We start from the raw sequence: 25,986 nt of genomic DNA, 5'->3' as shown, positions 1-25,986 counted from the left end.
ACCAATGTGCACTGTGCACAATATTTCAAGAATGGAATATTATTCCAATGTAAAACTGAACAATCAGTGTCCTCTTTGAAATTGCTTTTTGAATGTATTGACAGAGAGAAATGTCTCCAACCCCCAAGAGAAGACCTCGCTGACCTCCCCTTACGTTGGCTGCACTAAGGCGGTGATTGGAGGATGTGTAGCAGGAAGTAATAGCCATTGTTTGTAATTGCTCCCTGAAATTTGCTGGCTTTAGTAATTGATGATATCTAATGATCCCAGCAGAGATCAATAGATGATGAAAAGAGGAAAGTAGCCGCAGCCTAGGAACAAGCAAAACCTGCCATACAAAATAAACACTTTAACCTTTTTAAGTCTAATTGTGTGTCAATGACAGCAGCTGACAAGATAAATGTAATTATATTCACTTGGGGCAGAAAGGATTTGTGTCATTATTGATAGTTTGGAACGATGAAATCCCTTTCACTCCACATTGATTTCCGGGCAAAATGCTCGTCCATTCATCAATTAGCCAGGCAGTGTCCTTTTGCTGTATTGATAGTAAGTACGGCCTACATCAATAGTCATTAATTAATTAAACCTTGTCATCTTAATTATATTCAGTTTACATTTTCACACACAGTGTTGTGAAAATGAAAATGCTGTCAATAGATGTCGACTGGAAGGGAATTGTGTCTTGAAGGTCAAGCCAGACGACACAATCTAAATTTGCACATGTTTTTTAATGTGCTTTTTAGTAGTACACAATATCAAGTTTTCGAGCTGTTAATGATAGTTATACAAAATAACAAAAAACATTAAAATATGAAAATGTATTATAATTAATAAACAATAATTGTATTATTGTTCATAGGTTTAAGACATATATTAATGGATTGTTTTTTTAAGCATGCTCTATGGAAACGTGTAAGGATATACCAATGCCTGTGTGACTGTTCTGCCATGTTCCAGTCGCAGAGGGGATAGATTAATGGCAGGCTCTCGGGCAAATTTGTTGTTTACAATGTAGCTTTATCAGGGGAAAAATAATTGGTTGCTTCTTAACACAGTATGCGTTTATGTTTCAACCAAAAAAAAAAGTCAATTTTTTTTTACTTTGAATGAACACCCTAATGAATGAAGTGCTTTGAACAGCTTTATGGGGCTTTGTAAAGAGTAGCTTTATGCAAACATTACATTTATTTTTGATTATATTAAGAGCACTTTTAGCAGAACCACCAACTAAGCAAGGTAATGAGCCTGTGAACTTCACCTTCTAGTTTCTGCATGGCTCTGCTGCTCACAGGAGCTGAAACAAACAGATAAAGACTAATGAATGTGTTGTTCCCACTTAAATGGTAAGCAAAAAGTTGTTTCAAATGCATGAGAAGCATCCAATGCACAGGGAAAGACATTTCCACGAGAATGTCATAGAAAACATGAAGATATTTTACATAGAGACTTTATTAGAATTACACAACAGGACAGAGAAAAAAGCAAAGTCCTACCAGATGGATAGTCACCCAGTTGTAAATATGTATGTATAACTGTGTGTCTGTGCCTGAGAGAGACAAAGACACAGAGACAGACCAGAAAAAGATTAAATGTGCATCAGCCCGGCATGAGGATCACCGGTTTGATTTTTTTTGGGATATACAGCAGCCAGCATTAAATATCTAAGATCACTTGTAACAAATGGCAAAACATTTGCCTCCACTTTATAATGCTGGCTCCTACGTTGACGAACGCACACACACACACTTTTTCCGTACTTAGAATATACAAATGCTATCCAGATGATCCTCACACCGAGAGATAGCAAATCCCTTCTGTTTGTTATGTCAGAAAAAACTAATAATGTCATAATAGCAATGAATCTGCACTGTCATAAGGGAGGCAGACCTGTTGAACCTCCTCCATCCAGAGCATAAACCAGAATGGAAAACTACACATTCCAAAGAACAAGTCAACATTAAAGGCCTTTTTAGCGTCATAGCAGCACAAAAACACATGTCAAGATAACAGACAGTAGCCAAGAGAACCAAATCTACTTTTTTTCCACAGATTGTTTTCTCAAAGTTGTCACTGTTTCAGGAAGGACAATTGTCCCTCTGAGCTCATGTCTTTTCCATGGAAGGGGAAACAAGGCTGCCAAATGCATTCATCTCCAGCTCTCGTTTCCCCTCAAACAACAGTGACTCATGTATGCGCACAGTAAATGCATGAAGGACATACACACATACACACACAGACATACACATACAGTAGACTCAAAACACACTTAAGGCAATGGTGACCTGGCAACTGTGGCCGTTGAAGCAGATCTAAAATTCACCCTTGTATGCTTCTCTAACCCTTCATCCATGTTCATCCCAAGTTAGCCTGTGGCCTAATCAATCTGCTTTGGGAACATGACAGATCACTGAAACACAAGATTAGGTCTTCTCTTCGCAAAACACACAAATATACAAGAGAGTAATTAGTTTCATATTGTAACACCTTATTTATGTACTATTAAGATACTATACTGTACTGTGTATATCAATAAGGATACAGCTGAGCAGGTACAATATATATTTGCATGTTGCTGAACAAGACTTGTGTCTCCACATATTGTCGCTGACATTCACAGGATGAAGGCTGCACTAATCCTAAATCCGCCCCAGAGACGGTAAACATCCTCACTAATGAAACAATACCCAGACGACACTATCTAAAATCTTCAGCATTATGTTCCACGATATTATTCCTGCTCTCACTCTTATTGACATGATGGCTGAAATGAATGAGACATATTTCTTAAGATACAACCCTGAAGACTTTATTAAAAAACATAACTCACGGAGCAACTTGCTGCACATGTGAATGAGAGCTGTCAATTCTCCCCATCTCATGGACTCGATATCAACAAAGACCTTTTTGACAGGCTTATAAAAAGGCAGCATTGTGTTATGGTGCACACATTGGAAAATTAAACATTTGTTTTTCCAGAACTGAGCTTCTTATTTCACAAATAAATGTGTAAAATTAATTTCCATAGAGCACGGCTGGCTTACCTTCCGTGCAAAGCTGGAAACTATCCTGGGTCTCCAGACACTTTTTGGGCCCCAAATGTACTGTGTGGCTATGGTAATTCGAATAATTGGAAATGTGTTTGTAAATGATGCACCACAAAAGTACAATATTAACAAAGCTACGTCCTGCTCTATAAGCTAATATTGTGGCCATCTTGAAAAATGGCCTTCTACTTTTAGTGCTTTCTTTTTTAGTTGATAATAATTATTAATAGTATTACTGTATGATGTTATAAAACAAAATACCATAAGCACACTTTTTTTTAGGATCAATCCTACAGTACCTCTGGTCTACTGGTTGCACTGGACACAACTTTAAAGGTCCAATTTATAACATTCAGAAAATAAATAAAGCAGCAAAAAACTCTGCTATGTAAACATATAGAGGGGTAATGGAGCCCTGAGCAGAAAATTAAGTCACATTGCCTCTGTGTGTTGTAATCCCAGTTTCTCTGAGAAGAGATCTGCTTCTTCAAAAGTAACTTCATTAACAAAAACCTTCAGTTAAATGGAAACACGCTGTATCTAATACCAACGATCGCAATACCAACAAACAATTCAGTTCAGAGGGATATTTGCAATTCTGACCAAACTTCATCATTCCTCATTTTACCACTGCTGAGTGGATGTGTCCTGAATACACCTGCCTGTGCAGCCAATTTAAGCAATTGTGCTCCTCAAATATCAGCTTTGCTCACATTAATCAATTATGACCCTTCCAACACTTCTGTCCCATGAGGCTCTCTCTGCAACACCTGTGGACGCCCTTATCATCCATGAGCAGCTCTCCTCCAGAGTGCAGCCACTCCATTCGTCAGTGACACTTGTGTCAAAGAACAAAGGAATATTTATTGTAACAAATGGTTACACTTTTATTTGGAGGCGCAGCTTTGCTCATAAAGGTACTCTGAAATCCAAACAGTGGTGAGAGCTTCAGAGAATCCAATAAAGCGCCTGACAGCCTAACAGACACTGGGAAATGGGAACACATAAAGCTACATTTAAGAAATGCCAACCTCAAGCCCGTTGATAGGAAGCTAACAGAGAAGAGAGCAGGGTGGTAAAGGGACAAATATCAATCAACATAACCAATAACAGCTTTATGTAGTCTTTGTGAAGAGGAAAGGGTAGTTTAAACTGCAGCAGGTGCATAATAATCACAAACAAGAGCGAGTGCTTGTCAGTTTATAAAGGCTACCTTGTCTGAACATGATTGATTACTCGTGCGAACGTGAGAAGGATTCCTGATAATAGTCGGCCAACAAAACCACATTTTAATTTGTCCAGCTTTTGCGATAGCTCACATGTCTGTAGTATTTCAAACGTAACTTTAAATCTTCAGTAATCATTGTTTTGAGCAAAACATTGATATAGTATCATCTTAAAAAGTTGATATGGGTAACATGTCAGCAAGCAGCTGGCTTATAGACATCGAGCAGAAACAGAGCAACATTAGCATTCATTGGGAGTTCTTTTTGTAGTCACCTTTTGGTCCAATATTTGCTTTCCTCATAGCTTGGTTTTGGTCTCCATCAACTCCTGAGGGAAATATCTGCAAATATCTTAAGCGCCTATATTCTCCTCTATGTTCACCAAATAAACACTAACTTTGTCTGTTTGCTGTTTGGGGCTGAGCAGCTAAGGAATAGCCGTTTTAAAAAAAAAGTATTGTTATTTTAGGAAAACAGCTACCAGCTGTTCTTTGTTGATAAGTGCAGGATTATGGGCTGTAAAGGCAAACAAATATGATCCAAAATATGCAAAACCTCTTTGTGAGGGAAGCTCCAGTGATCGGCAGGTATTCTCTGTGTTTTGTCAAGAGAAAATGTTTTAGCTTTTGCAGTTTTTAAACCATGGCGCCCGTAGGAATAATAATTATTGGCACATGCTGTAATTGGTCGGGAGCTAGTGCATAATAACCAGTTCAAGCTGGAGTACTCTTTGTAGGTGTGTGTGTTTGTGGCAACTGGATGATGTGGTGAGGATTGCGGAGCAAGTCATAACGTCTAACAGCCTCTATGACACTGCAGGGAAATCAGCTTCTTCTGGCACTCTGCAAAAATAAAAAATACTTTCCAACTGTCACTGATAAACAACAACAAATGCCGGTGTTTCCTAGAAAAGCAACTACTGTAGCAGACACACAATAACTTCCTGTCTGCCTTTTTACTGCAAGGGAACTTCAATCACTGTGACAAATTAAAATGTTCTGATTTCACAGGAGGACTTTGTGAACAGAACATAGAAATTACAGAGCACAAAAGATCTCACTTGTTTTCACTGTCGGTTCATATTTACAGTTTGATTCATAAGCCCTTCATACAAAGGCTTTTCAACACAGGCCCATCAAGCCCAGAGACAATGAGATCAGCTAATGAATGAGTGCCTCTTGTGTTTAAAGATGATCGGGCCTGGGTCTGCACAGTGAGACAAAGGGAAGGTATATATTATGTTCTGGCTGTCACTCATCACTTGACATAAGCTTGACACTCTGGAGACATGTGATGGTAAAGTTGTCTCAGTATAAAGCAAGAGGAGAAGGAACTGCAGATATTAAATGATTAGCACAGAAGGCTAATATGTTATTGTCTCTATCTAAGTTTGTCAATTAGCTTTATTCTGCTGTGTTTTACATTATACAGATTGAGGTTTTGGCTGATTAGAGTATGTCTCTATGTAGTTGAGTCTACTAAAAATACTTCACTATGATGTATATGTTAAACACAAAGGGAAATGTGCACACAATAAACCACAAAAGCTGAAGGTCAATCTAGAATATACAAAAAAAAATGCTCAGTAAGGCAAGCCATTCATCTATTAGTAGTTGAGAGGCTGACAGCATTGTGCTTTGGTGCACTCAGCCTGGCAGGGTTCGGGTTGTAACACAATTACTGTGAGGTGAGCAGGGGAGACAGAGTCAGACACGCCACACAGGGCACGACGAACAGAGACCTCTGAAACCTGGCTGCCATTTTGTCGACTGCGCCTGCTGTTCACAGGGACTGCACGTTTCTGGATTCTCAATGAACTTATCTGGCTTTACCCTCAATTACTGTAAGGCTGCAGTGAACATTGTTAATATAAAAAACCCCTTTCATACTGTCATACAGCATGAATATAGTAACTTATACAATCCTATTAATACCATTTACTGTTTCTAAAACGCAGAGCCTGCTCCTGGTGACTTCATCAAAGTTTTCATTTGTTTTAAATATTTTTTTCAATACCATTATCCAGTATATTCTCTTGTACTCTGACCAATATTTCAACGTTCTCCACAAAGTGATACAGTAGGTATTATGTACTACCCTCAAACTAAATTCCCTCACATGAAAAATAAACACAGTTCAAGTCAACAAGAGTCAAGTCAACTTTCTCATATTTGCTACCATGTAAAACTGCAATGACATACATTACTAACTAACATTGGAGCACACAAAACCGGCACTACAAATAAGTTGGCTAGCATACAGATTACAACCACTACGCAAGGCATCACCACCGCCTATATTAGATCTTTATACCACCTATACAAGTATTTTCTTCACCTGTGGAACCATTAGCTGACAACACACTGATATATCAGGTCCCATTAGGAGAGAAGACTTCCTATGAGGATTTTCACTTTGAGTCTTTAAACTCAACTTCCACAACCATCGAAGTTTTAATCCGCCTGTTATGGTGCCAGTGATGAGTGAGACTCATCAACTGTAGACAGATTTAACATAGTATTTAGAACCAGGCACTTAGTCAACAAGGCAATTGCATTACTATCATAAACTCGCATAAACAACTAACAGCAAAGTATACATAAACACTATATCAAATTGACATAGCACCATGCCTTCCTATTTTTATAGCTTCACACATTACAAGTTGTCAAGCTGCCACCAGAGCATATCATACAGCCCACCACACACACATACACACCTACACTCTCACACGTCCCACCGTAAACATCTAAGCAAATCATTTGCCTTGGTCCAGTCCAACAAGACATAACTGTACTCCATTTTTTTGTGCTTTTTTAAACATAGCTATGTAGGTTGGACTGGGTTTAATTAAATCATCTTTGTGTAACTTATATACATATATAACTTTACTCTCATTCATGAGTGATGCTTCTATAATGATATCTATATGGCCTGTTTTTTCCATGTTATGTCTTCAGCGCAGAATTCTCCTAAACCCACAGGAAGCAGGGTGCTGTGTTGCCGTAGTAACTGTCTCCTCTGGATTGTGGCTTCATCGATCTGCCTCAGCAGGTTCCCATGTTGCTGACTGTAGTGTAACTAAACTTTGACATGGATGCCCCGGTTGCCATAACGTCCTCCTCATTGTCCCGTAGCTCATGGCGGCGGCGGCGATGGCAAGGTGCAGCGCAGCACGAGAACGTGGCTAGCAGAGCTTTTCGGAAACGTGTGTTCATGAAGCAGTAAATAATGGGGTTGACGCAGGCAGAAGTGTAACCCAACAAATGGATGAAAGCGATGGGAGCGCCTGTGAGGGCATGTGTGGCCGAGACTTCATCGAACGCTTTCCAGGTGTTGACACAGTACAGCGGCATCCAGCAGATAAAGAAAAGGACAACAATGACCACCAGCATGCGGATGACTCGCTTCTTGGCCTCCAGCTTGGCTTCAGAGGTGTTGCTGCGTGGTCTTTCGGCCTTGTTTGCCCTGACAGTTGTAGCCATGGTGGACATCTCCATAGAGGGTGGCCTCTGGACGACATTAACGTAGCAACCATCTCCATCATCACTACCGGTGGACACAGCAGAGGTCAGTCCATTCTTCACATCTGTATGGGAGAGCAGAGCAAAAAAGGTTGTTTAAACTGAATGTAGCAAGTACATACACTTCTGTATTGTATGTACAAACTATTTATTTTACTTTACTAGGTAGACTCCCAGATCCAGCCACTCCCTCACCTTCAATTACCCCTTTTTCGCCTTTCCCATCACCTGACCTTTCCCACCCACATACTCACCTGTTAGAAATTGACCAGAGGAACCGTGTGTCCTACAGTCTGGCTCTGTGATAACACATGCACCCATATGTATGGCTAGTCTAACGTCAATCACAGCTCTTCAAATAGCAGCTGCTCAGCTTAATAGATACACAAGGGAAGCAAGTACTCACAAGAACTATTAAGGTATAAACCACTCTCACATTTTCCAAAAGGTTATTTTTAGAAATTCTTAATCCTTCATCCCCCTTTTTTCCTCTGTGAGACCAAACAGATGGTGATGTCCAGGCCCGCAGCAGCCAGCCAATCCATCCTCTAATGAAGCACCGGCAAATTCACTCCCTGCTGCTTTCACCCGAGACACACTCTCATATGCTCACAAAAGGTTATGTTCCACTTAACCTGCACACATTACAATGATTGTAGCAGTAATGAAATTGTTGTGATTAAAATAAAATGCTCATCGTTCACAAGAATAGAAAAAAAACATTATCTTCTGGTTGCTATTATGTATAAATTACATTGCAATCAAAACGTCAGCTTTTTAAGAAAAACTGTATTTCCTCTATAAATCTTTAGAGGTCAGAAGAAAGCTGTGAGTGTTGTTGTCAGTGCCTTGTTTTCGTCAAGTGTGTTGAGATATTGCCAATGATAGGATAAGGATTAACAAGTTGGCTGGTTCTGTGATTTGTTTTGTTTTTTCATTACAAAATGTAGTAGAGAAAATAACCGGAGTGCTGTACCTGCATGGGTCACCTTCGCATTTTTATGAAGTCCAAGTCTTATTTTCCAACAGCTTGAAAAATCTTTCTGCTCCCGTCCTTCTACATCCTTTCTTTCCTCTGAGAAAGGGTGAACACATGGCATCATATCAGTTCACATGGATTGACTTCTTTGTTGAAAATGTTTCTCATCATTCTTTTTTTAAGTCATCTCTCTACATGTAGGACAATAACTGGTTGTAATTTCGGTTTGAGAAACAAAAACATTTTAGGTTGTGAATCCATGCATGCAAATTAACAGGTTTACATTTGTCTATAATTTCTGTCTGTCTATCTTTCTGTCCCAACTACCCGTTTGTCTTCGAGTCACCTAGCTGAAAGATAAGGTCATACTTCTGGAGTCTTAACATTCGCTGTTTTTACTCAATGCTGTATTTTTGGGGTCAATGTTATTCATTGCCTGTTGCCTGTCAGAATCAGAATCAGAATATCTTTATTAGTCCCAGGGGAAATGTGCATCTTTACAGCAGGAAAGAGCCACAGACAGCTTAATGTTACTTATGTTAAGAAAAAAGTACTAAGTTATGATATAATGTAAAAAATATAATATAAAAAAAGAAAAGTAAAAGAAAAAATACTTTCCAAAATACAAATCCTGTAACAGTTCTTAGAATTTAGCAGCCAGGTATATATTACACAGTTATTAATGGCTTATGTATATAATGTAATGTATATATTGCACATATGGCACATATTGCACATAGTATGATGGTATTTAACTGCAGCAAGTTACACAATTTACAAGATACAAAATGCAAAAAAAAACACACCTTGTAACGGTTCTAAGGATTAGCAGCCAGTTATAAATTACACAGTTATTAACGGTATATATATATTGCACATATAGCACACTGTGAAGCGCTGTGAACTTGATAGCCCTCATTTAAGCTGTACCCTACAATTGTGTGTGTTGTCTTTACGTTTAGTGTGCATGGACTCACCAGTAGATTCTTTTTTGTGGCCCATCTCAAACTGGATGCCTCTGTAAAGTTCCCTGGAGATCAGTCCATAGGCTACAATCATCACCAGCCCTGGGATTGCAAACAGCACAAGCAGCAGCAGAATGTACCTAAAAGACACAAGAGAGGGGTTAAGATGTGCATTATTCAGGCATTCATGTAGCCACAGTTTTCTACCCTTTAATCTCTAACTGTATAATCTCTATCTGTAAATTAAAATATTGGATATTCAGATAATATTTCCAAAATCCTCAGAGACTTTTCAAACTATTTTGATGAAAAACTATTGGCTGTTTTCCTGATGTCAGAAACGACATTACATGTAACTTTTCATTAATCTAATACTTAGCACAAGTATATGCTTTCAATAAGCTTACCTTGCTAAGCTTGTAAGACTTTAAATTACAATATATTTACAGTGTTATTATCTTTAGAATTTTCTCACAAAAAACACATTTATATTTTGTATTGCATTGCACAATATTTAATTTCCAGTGTGTCTAGATCGAAAATAGCCAGGTTGCATCTTGGGTAACAGCCAGGTACAAATATTTTTTTCATGGACCACACCCTAAACAGGGACTTTGGTTTTTCTCTCTCTCTCTCTCTCCTTCCTCTTTTGCTTTCAAACTCTCTCTCTCTCTCTCTCCTTCCTCTTTTGCTTTCAAATAAAGGCATATATTGCGCCCCAAAAATAATTATATAAATTACAATCAAACAAAGCATTCTCTATCCAGATGGTAAGTCTTCTGGAATTTGTGCGAGACCGTTAGAAAAGCTGTAAATGTATCAAAATGACTAATTGTGTCATCCTCTGTGGATCAAAATCGTATGGTGATACACTTACTGGGTCTGGCATTAATACACAAATGTATAAACCCAAGCTAAAATAAAGACATAATTGAAAATGTTTCAGCTGTGCACAAAAACACACAGTTCTCTGAAATAACCCTAAAGCCTGTTCCATCCTAATTTTTCATTAAAACATCCTTCTGCTCTCCTCATCTGCTCTAATGTTTCCACAAAGAACACCCAGTGGACGGATACTAAAAGCTGCTAAAAAAAGATGTCCAAACATGAAAGTAAATGAGGTGTTTCAGGGTAACCTGCTTCGTTGAAAGTACACACACACACAGACGCACAACAGCAAAACAAAATACATTTCAGACACAGATTATCAACAGTTTATATGAAACAAAACGGAACATTGTCCAGATGGCAAGCATTATGGATGATCTGAGCTTTGAAGTTTCATGTGAAGTTGCATATTATGTCCTGTTGTGTTTCCGATTACTATGGAAATGTAAGTGATGATGCTTAAAGAAAAATCAATATAGCTTGTGCATATCTCTAGTTAAACTAATAAACCCAACAAAGTGTTTCATTACCTGTTCTCCATGAAGAAAATAACCAACTTTTAAGCAGAGATAAAATAATAACAAGATCCAGTTGAGTGTGTGTGTGTGTGTGTGTGTGTGTGTGTGTGTGTGTGTGTGTGTGTGTGTGTGTGTGTGTGTGTGTGTGTGTGTGTGTGTGTGTGTGTGTGTGTGTGTGTGTGTGTGGCCTAGCATTACTATACTTGTGGGGACCTAAATCTGTTTACACAGTCACGTGTGGGGACTCGCCTCCCTTATGGGGACAAATTGGAGGTCCCCATGAGGGCAAGGGTGAAGACTTGGTTAGGATTAGGGTAATGGTAAGGGTTAGGGTTAGGCATGTGTTGGTTATGGTTAAGGTTAGGATAAGTCTCCAGGAAATGCATGTAAGTCAATGTAATGCCCCCTGAAGTGATGTATACATGGTATGTGTGTGTGTGTGTGTGTGTGTTTTGGGGGAGCTCACTAATCTGTATTTGTTCTTGTATTGACTTTTTAATATCTCAATGAGATGTGCTGAGCAGTGCATGGTTTTATAAGACAATGGTGGGTGGATGCACATTATAGTGGTCATTTTGCTGCTATGGATCATTTTAAGCTAGGATTCAAAAACAAATAACATGAGGAAAATTCCTTTTTCAGCCTTCTCTGTTCACGTAATGACGTTCTGCATTAAAATGACCTTGAATTTGGTTGATGAAAAAACATTTTCTGATGACAAAACACTGTCAGTAAAAAGAACCTTTAATATAAACCTTTAAAACAAATCTGTCACGCAGCCTTATTTGACCTTCCAGTGGATCAATGATGCTGCCTCTCTGATTCCTTATTGTGTAGAACCAAAACATTTAATATTTTACATATGCAGATGATATGTCATCCCTTATGCAACACCTCCCTGTATCTCCCTGGACAACTAGTAAAGTAAAACCAAATAAGTTGTTTAAATCTCTTTTATATAACAGTATATTTAATTTGTAAGTAGTAACTTTGGAGGCTAATGCTAGCTAATGTTAGCAAACCTTAGATAACTGCTGTGACTGACATTAATGATACCGTTCTCTCTGACTTTACAGCTCTTCTGTACTTCTGCTCACATATAAACACGACAATGTTACAGAAGTGGGATGTTTAAAGGACACATCATCTGCAGGCCGAACACTCACCAGGCCTGCTCCGCGGTAGCGAGGGGCCACTTGGGGCGGCACTGGTGAGCAGTGGTGTTGTCAGCACGCTGAAAAGAGTCCAAGTTGCTGATGACTGGATAGGGGATCATGATGACCAAGGCTAGCACCCAGGTCGCAGCGATCACCCGATAGGCATGGGAGCGGGTTTGCCACACCCTCGACTTCAGAGGGTTACAGATGGCACTGTAGCGCTCGATAGCTATGGCAACCAGGCTAAATGTGGAGATGCTCACAGATATTCCTGTAAGCAAAACAAAACAGATTGTTTAAAGGTCACCTATTGTGCAAAATCCACTTTTTCATGTCTTTTATACATAAATATGTTTCCCCTCTGTAAAGAGATTCTGAACGTTTCAGGAAAAAGGATACTCTCTCTTTTTGTCCTGATCCAGTTATATAAAAACCTGTCTGAAAATGAGCTGATCAGATTTTGGCTACTTTATGATGGCTACTTTATGATGTCAAGTTTTTTTTGGTTTGTGTAACAATTAGCCAATAACCAACCAAGGTAACCCCGCCACCTTATCACCTGAATCTCCTCCTAGAGCACCATTGTGTTATTTTTAACCAAATATCTCTCAGAGGGGCGTGGGGAGTGGCTCCTTATTTTCATCTAACGTAACAGACATAGAATCAGCACTTTTTAAACAGGGCTGAAACAGAGGGGTTTATTGCATGCTACAATGCATGATCTGTTTGGTATTTCGAGCCAAACACTTCAGAGATATGTTTTGTATATAACTGAGAACTATAACATATTGATGAAAAAGAGTATAATAGGGGACCTTTAAAAGTAAGTAAACAAATACAAGCTATCTTTACTTTTGATGAATGAAAAGTGATTACCGCTCTGTGCTCAGAACAGAGCTTGGGCCCGCAATATGAAAGTCAGAAAAACATGTTTGTTGATGTTTGAATGTAATATCTGCAATCACAACGGAGAACAAAATGTGGTGCTCTGTGGAGATGAGCCTGCAAATGAATATAACGTATGGCGGGGATGGTTATCTGAGTCTTGATAAGAGAAATCATGTTGGCCTGTGCCACAGATATTATTGGACATCCCTCCTGACAGGACAAGACGGGAAATGACTCTTTATCCATGTTCTCAACAAGAATACAGACTGTGTGTGTGTGTGTGTGTGTGTGTGTGTGTGTGTGGTGTGTGTGTGTGTGTGTGTGTGTGTGTGTGTGTGTGTGTGTGTGTGTGTGTGTGTGAGTGTGTGTGAGTGTGTGTGTGTGTGTGTGTGTGTGTGTGTGTGTGAGTGTGTGTGTGTGTGTGTTTATCTGTGTGTGTATGCGCGAGCCAGATCCCAATGAAGCAAAGATCAATCAGCCAACAGTCAGTCCTTTGGGTTTGTTCACTTTTTCTCAATGCACGATAGTTATCTTTCCAACATTAACATGCCATCTTCTTACTTTAGTTTAATCCAATATGTTCTATGTAATCTCAGATTTCTTGTCTTTCAGGGTTGGCAAAACGTTTATTTTAATTTTTTTATTATGTTATATAAATGTTATTTTTCTCTGACATTTCCAGAATGGATATTTTCCTTGATGCAGACTAGGAGAAATACCCTTTCCTTACTCAAACTCACCCATGAACCTCCCACAAACAGGGGAGATAATGAAAATGTTACTCTTCAATAGTAATCTATACATACCACTTTTGTAAAGTGGTGGACAGGTGGTCAGTGAACTTGTTAACTCCCTAAGTCAGTGGTTCTCAAACTTTTTCTGTCAGGCCCCCCCTTTGGAGAAAAAAATAAGTCGGGCCCCCCCAACACAAATAGTCAGGCTCAGTGTGTATTTTTAAATATTGAAGTTAAAATCATCAATCTGGTGCACTTTGAGAGCAAAATTAAGAGATCTATGGATACATCTCTCAACACCTATATGAAACAGAACTGTAAACAGATTTACTTTTTCTTTATGGATATTTTACAAATCACCCTTTTAAACTTTCATATAGTCATATAGTATTTCATACCTGTTTTTCATTTATTCCCTTTTTTTATAATGATCATATAAACTTGTGCCTCGGAAATAATTGTTTACATTAATGGTGACCAAAACGTTTGAGACCCACTGAGATAACTTAGACTAAAGTTAACTATCTAAACACTCAGAGTCCTTTAGTTCACTGAGCCTCTCAGTCTGACAGGAGAGGACTCTCCTCCACTTTGTTCCGTTAGCGTAGCTCGCTAGCACCAGAAGCTAACAACTACGATCTCCGGTACCGGTGCGCTCTCTCTCTCTCGCTCGCATGCACACAAAATGGCTCGTTCCACACACACACAGAGCCAAGCTTTAATGAAACACAGAGACTCTGGGTCTCTGTGTAATAGTACTGTATCATATTATTTTCGAATCAATAATTTTTCAAATTATGATTTTTCTTTTTTTTAAATGACCATTGTTCCTCCTGATCTCTCGCCCCCCCTGTCATGTATCTGCGCCCCCCACTTTGGGAACCACTGCAGCTTGTTTCCTGGTGGTTGCAAATAAGTTTACAAGTAAAATAAAGCAATACAGTAGCTTCATCTTAATGGAGTTTTATTTCAGGAGTACAATAGTTGGTGTCAATTTTGTAGTGTGTAGCCCCCCCTTACGCTTTTTTATAGGATGCCAGTTGACATATTTTCAATGCAATTTGAGGTCAAATGAAAGTAACATTAAAGCATATTATATATCAATTAGCCGTCTGGCATCTGTAAGGCTGTGTATACTAATAATTTGACATATGGTTGTTGTTATTCATGAAAATATTTCAAGAAGAAATGTTGGATTCCCATACTTAAAAGTGCATGGAGAGTCATAATTTTGAAAAAAAACATGGACGTCCTGATTATAAGAAAATGTCTGTTGGTTTTCTTTATTAAATGTAATGGGTCTCTGCCATCTGTCTGTTCTTTATTGCCTGTACACTGAATACAAATGTGTTCAAAACATTTGGTCATGGTAATTATTCTGAATAGTGAATGAATACATGTTGACTTCTCTAAACCTTCAAAGCACATTTTTTTAAATAAGGGGGATCATGATCCTTCACTTTTTGTTTGTACATAAAAAGCCTAATTATATCTGAAACAACCCTCTGTGGCAACAGTGCAATACAATTGATCTAGAGACCATTTCTACATAAATGTTAAAAAGTTACATTTTTTACAAGGGGGGATCCTTATCAAAAAAGTGTAATTTTATAAAAGGGGGGACCCTTATCAAAAAAGTGTAATTTTGATAAGGGGGGACCCTTATTATTTTTGCAGAGTGAAAAAATATTATTGGGCAACATACTGTATCAGGATAATTTAGGCTTCCTCTATAAATTACATCTTATGAAACATCTAATGGAAAAGCCACACTCAACTGCAATATGACAGTGCATAAATATTCCTTTATTGGCTAAACCCTAACTCCACAGGAGGAATCTTGACACAGAGATTCAGTCAAGATTTTATTTCCTTTACACACAAAACTATATCCCTCACCTGTTGCCAATTACTGCCCCTTAGCCTATTACGTATAATGTGTTGGAGTGCTAGCCAATAGAAGTGCAAGTTTCACATAGCGATTTCACTGTGTTGCTGAAGTAAACAAAGGAGTCCAATGGAGGCAGCAGGGGGAGGGAGCGAGAGGCACTCCTTCTGGAGGGAACTTTGGGATTTGAGCCTTTGAAGACCATTTACAGTACTTGCACAAAAACCTATAGAATAAGCTACAGTAAAGGGGACACTCCAATAAGCATAATAGGGCCTTTTTACAGTATATACAGTACAATCCTCCCTTCTCTCACCCATTAGGTAGGACACTATCTTGCACATGGCAGCTCCAAAGATGAAGTTCTTGAGGATGCTGGGGATGAGGGTGAAGGGCATGCAGAAGACGGCCATCATCAGGTCACTGACAGCGAGCGACAGCAGGAAGGTGTTGGTCACGGTGCGCATGCGCTTATTGACCGTCAGCACCAGAATAATCAGCAGGTTGCCAACCACGCTCAGGAAAAAGATGAGTGAGTAGAGCAGGATCCGCAGTGTGTGGTCATCACCTGGCACAGAGAGAGACAGGAGGAGAGAAGGTGTTAGTGTGTTTTCCCTACTGAACCACCAAATCTGATTTACATGAGGATCAATACAATCACGCTGTTGTTATTGATTACAACGGCCTGGAACCAATAGAAATACTTCTGTGTTATACTAAAAATACTAGAACCAACTATCTGCTTTAGTCTCTTTTTATAATCCTCTTTTATTAGTGTGAATGCTGTGCAACTTTCTGCTACAGACTTCATTCCAACTTTAAAATGATCACAAGACATTCAGCTATTAAACTTGTATTCAGATTTCTGATATTGTTTACACTTTTTGAGATATTTAACTTAGTTTGGAGCTTGGTAAAGAGGCCTTCTTCAGAATTTAACATGTGTGTATTGCACAGCTCGTTAAGGCTTAGAGTGCGTGATGTCACAGCTAGAGTGGAGGAGAGCTTGAAATTCGCCTTCAACCTTTTTCTTCAACATGCCATAACTCCCAAATTCAGATCAATGGAAAGGCTCTCCTTTCACTGATTACTTGATAATGTCGTCACCTCAAACACACAGACTGGAGTTTAACAGACTGTCTCAGCCTATTATTTTCTGTCTGATGGAGACTTCATATTGACTTCAACATGTTCCACATATTTTATACATTATTGGTGAAGTATGGTTTTAGTTCAAAAGTTTGCAGTTAAAATATTCTGCTACTTTTCAAAGAATTTTTACTTTATTTTCTCTTCTTAATACACATTCATTCACTACTTACATTTAATATCTAACTCCTTCAGCCTACTTTCAGCTACAGAAACCATTCAACTATTAAATGATTCAGCTATTTCAGGACATTGAGGCTCTACATGTTGTTGTTTATACCTTTTCTTTTAAATATTAAGCTTCTTCACTATTTTTCCTACTCTTCCAGTTTAACATTTTACTTTCAAGTTTTCAACAAAGTCCTTGCAATGCATTTGAGCTGTAACCATTTTGATTCAAATATTTTTAATTTTTCTGCATTTCTCCGCTAAGTTCAGCAACACACTTGAGTAGCATGAAGCTGCAGCGTCGGAGACGACACTTGGTTCTACAAGTGTCGTCTCCGACGCTGCAGCTTCATACTATTGACACACTTACTTGGTTTCTGTAGCTAAAAGCAGCGACCATTCAGCTAATAACATATTCAGCTTTTTCTGCATTTTCAGCTAAATTCAGCAAAAAATTTACAGTTTACAGCATTCGTATGCATTTTCAGCATGAAATGCATTTTCTAGTTATAATACTTATTACACAGCTTGGTTAAATACTCGATTCTTATTGGTCAATTTGGACATTCCAGAGTTCTGTAGTTTTTGCCAGCAGACCGCAGCTAAGGAGAACAGACCATTGCTAACGAAGATCAAAGGACCAAGTGCAGGCATCTCAATCCGCAGAAAGAAGTCCCGGCAAATTAACATTAGACAACAAACATTAGTTTTGTCCATCAGAAAACACCATGGAAAGCTTTTGGAATATTCATTTTTATGTTTGTGGAGAGCAATACACTTTGGATTCATGATGGCTAAACTATAAATAAATTGAGGAAGTGAGCTTGATGAGTCCAGCTGGGCTTTTTTTAAATCAAGAGTGACAGTATTGAAGTCAAGTTACATCTGTTGGAGTGGGGTGGAGAATAAAAGAGAATATAAGTTAGTTATAAACATATTTACACATATAATTGACCCACTAGACTAGTGTAACCAGGTATGACTGACAGATAGCAAAGCCTAGATCCTGTCAAATCATCATTAAAGTCCAATTCTGGATTTGTTTTGTGTGCACATGTTGTTCTTCACCACAGAATTTGTGTACCAACATGAATATAGTTCCCCTTCAAACATACTAAAATACAAAATGCTGCAGCCTGCAGTCTGTGCACTGAGCAATTGTCACCTTCACTGGAATGTTTTCTGCTTTCCCTGTTATCTTTACCTGAACACCTGCTGGGTCTCTATCGTGGGTATTGAACGCACCCATGTGCACATCTGCAGGACACAAATCACTTCACATGCAAATATCACTGACATAGTTGTAGAGACAACCTAACACACTCAAGCTTTAATCCTCTGAAAATATATCAGCACAGTCCCACGAAGGCACTGGCGCATTAAAATAACATTACATTACATTACATTGCATTTAGCTGACGCTTTTATCCAAAGCGACTTACAATAAGTACATTCGACCAGGAAGACACAACCTTGAAGAAAACAGAATCATATAAGTACATCAGGCTTCATAGAGCCAAACATTTTAAGTGCTACTCAACTGGCTGTAGATAAGCCAGTCCTTAATTAGTATATAAGTGCTTTGTTAATAATTATATCGCTCGAGGTGGAGTCGAAAGAGATGAGTTTTCAGTCTGCGCCGGAAGGTGTGTAAGCTTTCTGCTGTCCTGATGTCAATGGGGAGCTCATTCCACCATTTTGGAGCTAGGATAGCAAACCCACGTGTTTTTGCTGATGGGAACTTGGGTCCCCCTCGCAGCGAGCATATAAAAACATACAAAACGTATAGAGAGGGTATATTCCCTGCAACACTAACCAAATGTTTGGCTAGCTCCATTTTTCTGTTGACTCACTGCAAACCCGTTTCATGGGGATATTTTTAAAGTGAATTGTTATCTTTCATGCATCTCTCCTTGAGCTTGACCCTTTTTCCATCTCAAGAGTTTTTTTGTGGTTTGCATTATTACTTGAATTATTTCCTCTATTCTTGCTCTCAAGTAGAATTGTTTCGAAAACGCAGACGCATATGTTCTGTAGCAGCGAAGCCAGCCACATAGCTTTCGTATATGACACATCAGATGGCATTTTTGTCAAAATGTTTTGAACACAGGCCCTTTGAACGTTTTGCTTGTTTAAAACCATACGTTGACAACAACATCATTGATTCATGTTTTCTTGCTGATCAGTACCCTCAGGATTATTCTTTTAGTGTCATATCGATCACAGCTCACTGACTCTGAACATCACAAGTATATGATTAAAGGACAGCATTTAGCCATGACATAACATGGCAGCATATTCCTCATTAATAAAATAAAATAAAAACAACCCAAGGTGTCTTTCCAGCACTGCGAGAGCCACAGCTCCATTGAGCCTTTTTTCCCATATCAGTCAGTTATGATAATTTCTTGAGCTTCTTTAATGATAAAATGATCATTTAAAGAGACACACTTAATCCCCCTTTGAACCGTAATGATTTATATATCTCCGAATCATATCTCAATTTAGACTGCTTTTCTCACATTGACCTCCAGCAGCTAGAATTGAAATCCTTCCCCTCACCCTCAAAGCATTTAATAGTCATTATTATTCCACAGGAACGCTGCTCTCCCAGAATGCAGCATTCACTGTGGTTTGTAGAGTCTCCAAAAGTAGATGTTCATGAATCGCAGGTTGATGGCAAGTCACTTAATTGATTTAACTCTCTTGCCTCCACGCAGCCACTCTCAGCTCGATCATCAAAAGTCATCCGTCTTCCTATCTCTCTCTCTCTCTCTCTCACACACCACACACACACACACACACACACACACACACACACACACACACACACACACACACACACACACCACACACACACACACACACCACACACACACACACACACACACACACACACACACACACACACACACACACACACACACACACACACACACACTTCCCATCTAATGACATTAGGCCCCGCCATCTGTCACACACACTTCTATGCAGATAAAAGGCAGTAGCCTGTAATATTGCGGGTGCTGTTGTGCTGACTGAACATCAGGCTTTCTCAACCACAATGGGCTCGCTAATGGCAGGAGCTGAAGGTGATTAGTTTTGTGCACATTCATCTGCATGAGCATAATGAAAACGTGCAGAAGGACGATTGGCAGGGGCGAGTAACCAACACTTCTTAATTTCTCTCTCTCTCTCTAGTGTTTGCTGGCTGTGCAGGAAACACTGTTAACTCCCTCAGCACATTTACACATTCCTTCAGGCCAGCATTTAACAATACCTGCTCCTACGTATGTGTAGATCAGAAGCATTTCACTTGATCACCTTGCTCATTAGTGCACATATTATTATTTCTGCTATATAAAGTCCTAAAAAAGCACGTAGTGTCCAGTCTACAGCCTCATTGGACAGCACTAAATGGACATGTTCAAAAAGACTGTTCGCATCATGATATTATTAGCTTATTTCCTAAAGGCTGTAGAATTGTTATGATATACAAAGACAGGTCTGCAGTTTCTCAAAAAGATATATACTATTGTACTGAAATAAATAAAATGGTCACAGTTTTCATCTATGAGTGTAAATCAAAGCCAGGATCTGTCAGTGTTGGACACTTTTCTGCTACTTTATACTTCTACTGTACTAAGATTCAGAAGGATGTGTTTACTTGTTTACATTTACTTTCTAGTTTTGTTTGCAGATGCAGATTAGCAATACTAAATTTGATCAACAAAAACATAATTACATATTACATCAGGTTAAGATTATAATTGGTGTGGGAGTGTTTTAGAATTGTTTGGATTATTGTTTTGGTGTTACAGCCAACAACTTGGCCCCACCTCTCTCCTTTGCATCTTTTTAAAATGAGACAGTAGTTGACAGCTTAACAGTGACAATGAACACACTGCACACAACCAAAACAGCAGCCAATCAGATTTAGTGACTAGCTGTTGAACAGTGGATAGTTATTATATATTTCCCTCAGGTTCACTGGCTTCCCTCTGGCTCTGATGGTGTCTCCTATTTGTGCTGGTCTGCAGCTGTGCTGCGTGTGGCGCTCCTCAGGGGGGGGGGGGTATAATGAATACTCCACCTACAGTGATTAGCTTTAAATATTACACCACCTGTGAGAACTGGCAGAGTGTTAACGTTATACCATTATGAGGAAAATATTACACACTCACTGTTGGGTTGCTACATGTTACTTTATGATGTTAATTCATTTGTTTGAATTCACAACGTTTTAATACAAAACTGAAACCAAAAAAACATCAAAAGCTAATATATAAAAAAAATACGTTATTAAGTTAACTGTGAAGTCAGATATCCATAGTTTCTCTCTTCTTAACGTACAAGCAAAATGAAGCCAGCGAATACACTGCAGTTCTCTTCAATAATAATACAATTCCTCTCATGGCCCATGACAGAAATATATTGAACATAATCGATATCAAATGTCTTATTGAGGGCTCGTTGTTGCTTTCTATTCATATTCTATAATTTGAGAGCACACAAGGCACCTTATTCTTGAAACAATGGTGCAAATGATTGCCTATTTATTTCTGTTAAGGAGCTGGAAATCAGATGTATTGGTCTGAAGGCAGATTGTTGTGTTGAACAAGTTGATAAACTGTAATTACTTTAATATTAGTCGATGACCTGCCAGTTCAGAGCCAACCAACACAGCTCTTTCCCATTCCTGCCCCGTCATTTCAGTCTCATTACTTCATGACTTTGCCCACTGCTGTTTCTGCCAGCTCACCCCTCACCATCGGCTCTGGACCACAGTCTGAACTCTGTTTACAGACGAGAGGGGATGTGCAGGTAGCTTGAACAATTATTTTGTTGTAATTTCCAGAGGTTTCTCCCTTGCAGTTATCAAAGAAAAATCTGAGAAAACAGCTTTTTATGTGCCATTATTATTTTTGAAGAATACATTCCTTGCTCCTTATACCTCTGCAATGTTTCTCTATTTGGTTTACCCCCATACACATCGCATGTCTGGGATATTCAACACTCCTGTACATACAGTACACTGTATGACACATATTTTTGTTCAGTTGTGCAGATGCAAACTTTTCCACCTCCCGTGTAACCTCGATTTGAACACATAATAACTGTTATTTTACCAGCAATATAAGTGTCGAAAATGAACGGCTGGTGAACAGATTATGTGCCAACAATAACATTAAAATACTTTAAGTGGAACCATAACGGCACACTATTATTAGATGTGCGGCGAGCTGGTGGTTGAATTAATAATGGGGTTTGCATTCATTCCATGACTATTTAAGCTTTCATCTGCTTCTCTTATTCAGTATGTCAGACATTATATTGACTATGATTTACTCCCCTCCTAATACATATGCAGTGCGTGTCTCTTTCTATCCCAGTTGGCCCTCGTGTCGCTGTACCTATCAGGGAAAAGCCGACTTTGCTCTCGTAAGACTGAGGTATTGGTAAATGTCACAGCCAGTTGCTAATCCAGCATAGTAAATGTCATCTCTGCCTTGCCACTAAGCCAACCGTACCCTGGGAAAGTTGATCGAATGAAACCACTTTCTGTTGACTGACAGACATGAGCCGCAGAGCCCCTGGTCATGGCTGCCTGACTATTAAACAACATGTTGGTTGGTTGCTTTGCACACAGTGTAACCATGAATTAAACACATCCGCTCTGAGGAATGGAAATGATCAATGGAGATAATGAAATAAACACAAACAGGAGAGATGGAGGGCTAAGAGAAGTGGGCGGAGTGAAGAGGGAAACAAAAAGCGGTGGAGTGTTGAAAAATTCTATTTGTGTGAGAGATGAACTGTTTTGTGTGAAGGATTGAACAAAAATGTTATTGAATGTTGAACCCTCCTGTTGTCTTCATCATCATCATCCTCAGCAGCACCAAAATAATGACCTCCTATTGTTAAATAAATAGCATTACAATCAGCATCAGTATCCTTGACAGCATCTGTATTGACTCTATTAATATGTCATCACCGTGTGTCTAGTGCAGTAAACATGGCATGGCAGGCTTCACTTAAATCCACCATAACATCTATCAAGTCTACTGCAGGAGGTGTCAAACCTTTGCCATGAAGCACTTAGAGAGTCTGTAGGTTTCTGTTTCAAATCAAACATGACACCTGAGCTGCATGCAACGTGAAAACACTCTGAAAGGTGTTTATGGTTGAGTGGCATGTTCCTTCCAACAGTGAGAGTGTATTTCACTGCCTTGAGATGTATAGTGAAATTATCGGAAAGCAGTGATGTATTAAAACAATTTTTCATAGAACTATCATTTAACCATTCTGGGGTACACCCATGTTGCGCAATTAAAAGTGTACTGCGCATCCATGAAAGTGAGGAATATAATTCAGACAGATACTGTATGAACCCAAGTGTTTGACCGTCCTTGTAAGAGTCTCTCAAACTCTACATAAAATAAATGTTAGTCTTAAAGCCTGAGGAAATATTTAGGGTTATTTATTTCAACTTCACAAAGCACCTCCTACGAAACAGTGACTCAATTCATAATTGTGTATACAAATAGAAGTTTGCAAGGTCTGTTTTAAATATAATGAAGACAGAAAAACACATTACATGCATATGTTTTATTAGCACTCCCCTCAAGATAAAACGTGAGCACTGTCAGCAAGTGCCCTAAAACTGCTGTTTTCATTTATGTAGCAAAGCCCTCTGTGGTTTTTGTAATTATTACTCTTTTGGGAGCAAAGGAGTAAGTCAGTTGACGTTATTGAGGAGTGATCAAATCTGCCTGCATGGGGAGGAGGTCGGGATGAATGGAGGGAGAAGTCAATCAAATGTCAGATTTTAAGACCAGACGTTTCCTTTACTGACAGAATGACCAAACTCGTTCCGAACCCTTGAACAGGTGATTACTAATGTAACCATGAAGATGAAGTCATTTCAAACCAACAAGATGTTTTGCTAAACCTTACCAATGGTTTTTGTACCCAATGACTTGGTTACATCGAACACAAGCTACTGCTATTTGTCTCCCACCAATGGTTAATGTTGATTATTTTTAATCAGCCCCAGCTAATTTCCCTGATAAAAAAAAAAGTGTCTTTGAGAAATAATTTATTTGTGAGATCCCTTTGGTGAGAATGAAAACCTGCAGAATATACTGCTGGAGGATTATAAATGGTCCATGACACATCCCTGGTCCTTGGTGACCAAGTGGCAACACAACTAAATCTGCTCCATAAACACAGAGCCTCAGATTGATGGACAGAGCGAGATGGAAAGGAGTGAACGGGGTGGGAGGTAATCAAACTCTGGAGTGACAGCGTGAATAATGATGGTGAAAGCAGTTCAAGGGGGTAAGATAATAGTGCAACATAAAAAATAGATTAAGCTCCTAATTGAACTATATGCTCCTGCACTTCCCCTCAGTGAGTCAGTAATAATTAATGTACTGATTTAGCATAGTGTAATGTTATATTCATGGCTGGGTGCGCAAAATTACTCATCGCTAACAGGTGTAGAAGATGTGAAGCAACTCACACACACACCTCATCAACTATTGGAAACGCTGTCAAACAGCCATTAAGAAATTAACACAGCCAATGATGAGTTACAATATAGCAGGTGATGATGAGACTGAGAGGAAATAGCATGAGTGATGACACACTTTAATGTGCTTTCTTGTTCACAAGTCAAGTCTTCATATAGATAACAATAGCACAAACACATAATTATTCTGTCAATTTCAATTAAGTGCTTGGAAAAACTGACATCATATAGAAAGGAATCATGTATTAAATATACAGTAGAGTAGCTGCACTACCACGCAACCATCCAGATATGAAGCCATGAGACTATTTTTATGAATCAATCCCCTGTGATTCACAGAATGTAATTCCTGACCTCTCTCACACACACACATCACACACACACACACACACACACACACACACTCTCTCTCTCTCTCTCTCTCTGCTCTCCTATTTCATTATGAACCTAAATGTCCACTCTGGGAATAAATAAAGGATTATCTTATTTTAACTTATATCTTATTATAATTGATCTTATTTCCATATCATTATTTATTTTCTATTTGTGTTCCTTAACTTTAAGCAAAAACCCTAACACAGTTGTACTTTGAAAAAGAATAGATCCTATTAGCACATCAGTATTATATCCCAGTAAATAAAAATTGATCGATGATTAAAATGTTCTATAAACTAAGTTCAGAGATCTTGCCCGTTTAGCCATAAACCTTTATTATAAACCTAACTCTGAACTGATAGTATTTTTAATGAAAGCTACAATTGTTTTTTTGTCTCCCTTTGATCACCACATGAATGCAAGTAAGGCAATAGATCGTGTAGTAACACTTTATGATCAACCACCAGATGACAAAATGTTGAGTGTTTGTCCACTCACCTTTGTGCCTCGCACGCTGAGGTGTGGGGAGTGTGGACACGTTGCTGCAGATGATGTTTGATGTCTCCAAGCTCCCGTTACCGGCTCCGTTCTGCAGCGCATCAGCCTGCCGTCCGACGCACTCTGGGGTAGAGAAGGTCTCATTTTGCGCATAGAGATCCATGTTTTTTTAAAAAGTAGTATTGTCTCAGAAGTTAAGCTAAGTTCGACTCAAAGCGTTTGTCAATTATCGTCTAACCCTTTCAAGTGGTAAAATAAAACTACTCAGCATCCATAGTCCTTCTGAAGACAGGCAATGTTTTCGCCTTCCAACTCTAAAACAAACAACAACCTGCAAAATACTTATTTGTCGTTATTTTTTCAGTTTTGCTGTAGATGTTCCTCACTTGGCATCACGCGTGTAAATCAAGGATCGGTGCGCACCAGGAGAGAGGAGGAGCGCGGCGCA

At 38.9% G+C, this 25,986-nt stretch overlaps 1 protein-coding gene across 1 annotated transcript; it reads right to left on the bottom strand.

Moving 5' to 3' along the window:
• Window positions 1-1,455: 1,455 nt before the first annotated feature.
• On the bottom strand, window positions 1,456-25,986 carry LOC117535791 (cholecystokinin receptor). Its single transcript, XM_034200349.1, has 6 exons — window positions 25,539-25,986; window positions 16,131-16,382; window positions 12,314-12,575; window positions 9,754-9,881; window positions 8,774-8,872; window positions 1,456-7,862 (listed from the first exon to the last, which is right to left on the bottom strand). The coding sequence occupies exons 1-6, from the start codon at window positions 25,699-25,701 to the stop codon at window positions 7,321-7,323; spliced, it is 1,446 nt and encodes a 481-aa protein (XP_034056240.1). The 5' UTR covers window positions 25,702-25,986; the 3' UTR covers window positions 1,456-7,320.

The sequence above is a fragment of the Gymnodraco acuticeps genome, unplaced genomic scaffold (genome assembly GCF_902827175.1).
Source record: "Gymnodraco acuticeps unplaced genomic scaffold, fGymAcu1.1, whole genome shotgun sequence".
NCBI classification, from domain to species: domain Eukaryota; kingdom Metazoa; phylum Chordata; class Actinopteri; order Perciformes; family Bathydraconidae; genus Gymnodraco; species Gymnodraco acuticeps.
Note: the sequence above shows the minus strand (reverse complement) of the source record. Positions and strands in the feature narration are given on the sequence as shown.